At 49.4% G+C, this 1,682-nt stretch overlaps 1 protein-coding gene across 1 annotated transcript in view; it reads left to right on the top strand.

The window, feature by feature from the left end:
- The first annotated feature begins 232 nt into the window (after positions 1-232).
- LOC102247919 (carcinoembryonic antigen-related cell adhesion molecule 1) overlaps positions 233-1,682 on the top strand; it is a 3,540-nt gene continuing 2,090 nt past the window's right edge. Inside the window, exons 1-2 of the mRNA XM_005883907.2 lie at positions 233-446; positions 1,171-1,223. Coding sequence (XP_005883969.1) covers positions 313-446; positions 1,171-1,223 — 187 coding nt within the window. The 5' untranslated portion in view covers positions 233-312. The remainder of the gene's footprint in view (positions 447-1,170; positions 1,224-1,682) is intronic.

Here is a 1,682-nt window from a genome sequence, read left to right as displayed (position 1 = left end):
AATTAAGTCCCCATCACAGGAGACCTGAGTGGCACATATTCATGGCTGCCACACCTGGTACAGAAAAACAGGCAACCATGAAATGGTGAAAACTTACAACTTACAAAAATGGAAACCCGCCTTTCTCACATTTCCAAAGCTCCAAAAGTATCTTTGTGTAGAAAGGCCAGGATGGAATTGTGGCAAGTCTGAGCACCAACCTAGAAATACAGTGAGAGAGAAAAAATTATAAGGATGTAGTCAGCTATTTACCTCAAAGGGCACCCCCACTGTAAAATAACGTCACCTCACTCATTCTTCTCTTTTCTATCCATGACAGATGATCCAACACTACCAAGTCCTGGCCTCTCAGATGGGGCTATGGCCGGCATTGTGGTTGGCGTCCTGGCTGGCGTAGCTCTGATAGCAGCCCTGGTGTACTTCCTGTATTTCAGAAAGACTGGAGGGTATGATGGCCTTCCCTCTTGTCCCGCTTCCTCCAAAGCTAACGACCATGCTTGGGAGAGGGAAGGAGACTTCCCCTCTGTCTCTGGGCCTGGATCTGCTCCTCCTCCTTTCTAAACCCCTGCTTCTCAGCATGGATTCCTGAGGCCTCTTCTTCCCTGGTTTTCAAGCCTTCTGCACCCCTCTCCCTTTGGGACATGGTTATTCCCATCTCCATCTGGTTTAGAGGGGACAGATTATGCAACTAGGTCCCCCAGTCAGGGAAGCCAAGGTCCAAGAAGAAAAACAAATGAAAATACAAAGAGAAGCTAGAGAAAGTGAGTCCTGTGCTCTGTCAACCACAGGAAGAGAAGGAGAAGAGAGGGTAGGGACAGGAAGAGAACCTAACAAAAAGCAGAAACTGAAGGCACCTTAGGCAATAAATAAGGTGAAGATAAAAACAGCATCTACCTTCAAAAGGGAAAGGTGTCAGGGTAGAAGTAGGCTCAGAGGCAATTGATAAAGAATGGACCTATGTGAACGTCAGGGCAGCAGGAAAGGAGTGCACACTGGAAGGCATGGTGGGTACACTGAAGAGGAGGCCTACGAGGAAAGGCAGTACCAACTCTGGTGTAAATGAGCACTGAGGGGCCCCAAGAAATTTACTGCTGACAATGTCCTTGCTACTTCAAGGAGCAAAGATCTTATGCTTGGGAATAGCAGTCACAGTCTCTGATATTTGTTTAGGGCAAGCGACCAGCGCGATCTCACAGAGCACAAACCCTCAGCCTCCAACCACAGTAAGTAAAGCCATCACCAGTGAGAGCTGGTGTGTTCCACCACGTGCCCTGCCCTAGCAGGAAACCTGGTCCCAAGGACTCAGTACCTTCTGAAATGTTAGAGGGGATCTCCACTTCCCAACCTTAGGCTGCCATAGGTCCTCACACCCTTCTAGTCACAAAGATTCCCCTGAGACCCAGCCCTGGGAGAGACTCACTCAGCCAGACCTGGCAGGCCTGAGTAAGATGGACATGTTTTCCAAAGCCATTCCTCACCTTACCCCTCCCCCTCCTCCTCTATTAGGGATGTGGGCACTCTCCTTTGGTGAGACTTTCCCTGTCTTGTGGTGCTCTGGGTGCTGCCCCTCCTTGCCACTGGTGTCTGGTGCTTAGAAACACAACTGGGCAAAAAATCAAGGCCTTGTCAACTGGAAAAAATCTTCAGAAGTGGACTGCGGCCTCTGTTGCTCTACTGTTGCC

This window comes from Myotis brandtii, unplaced genomic scaffold, assembly GCF_000412655.1.
Source record: "Myotis brandtii unplaced genomic scaffold, ASM41265v1 scaffold803, whole genome shotgun sequence".
Taxonomy (NCBI): Eukaryota; Metazoa; Chordata; class Mammalia; order Chiroptera; family Vespertilionidae; genus Myotis; species Myotis brandtii.
This window is presented reverse-complemented; position numbering and strand designations above follow the sequence as displayed.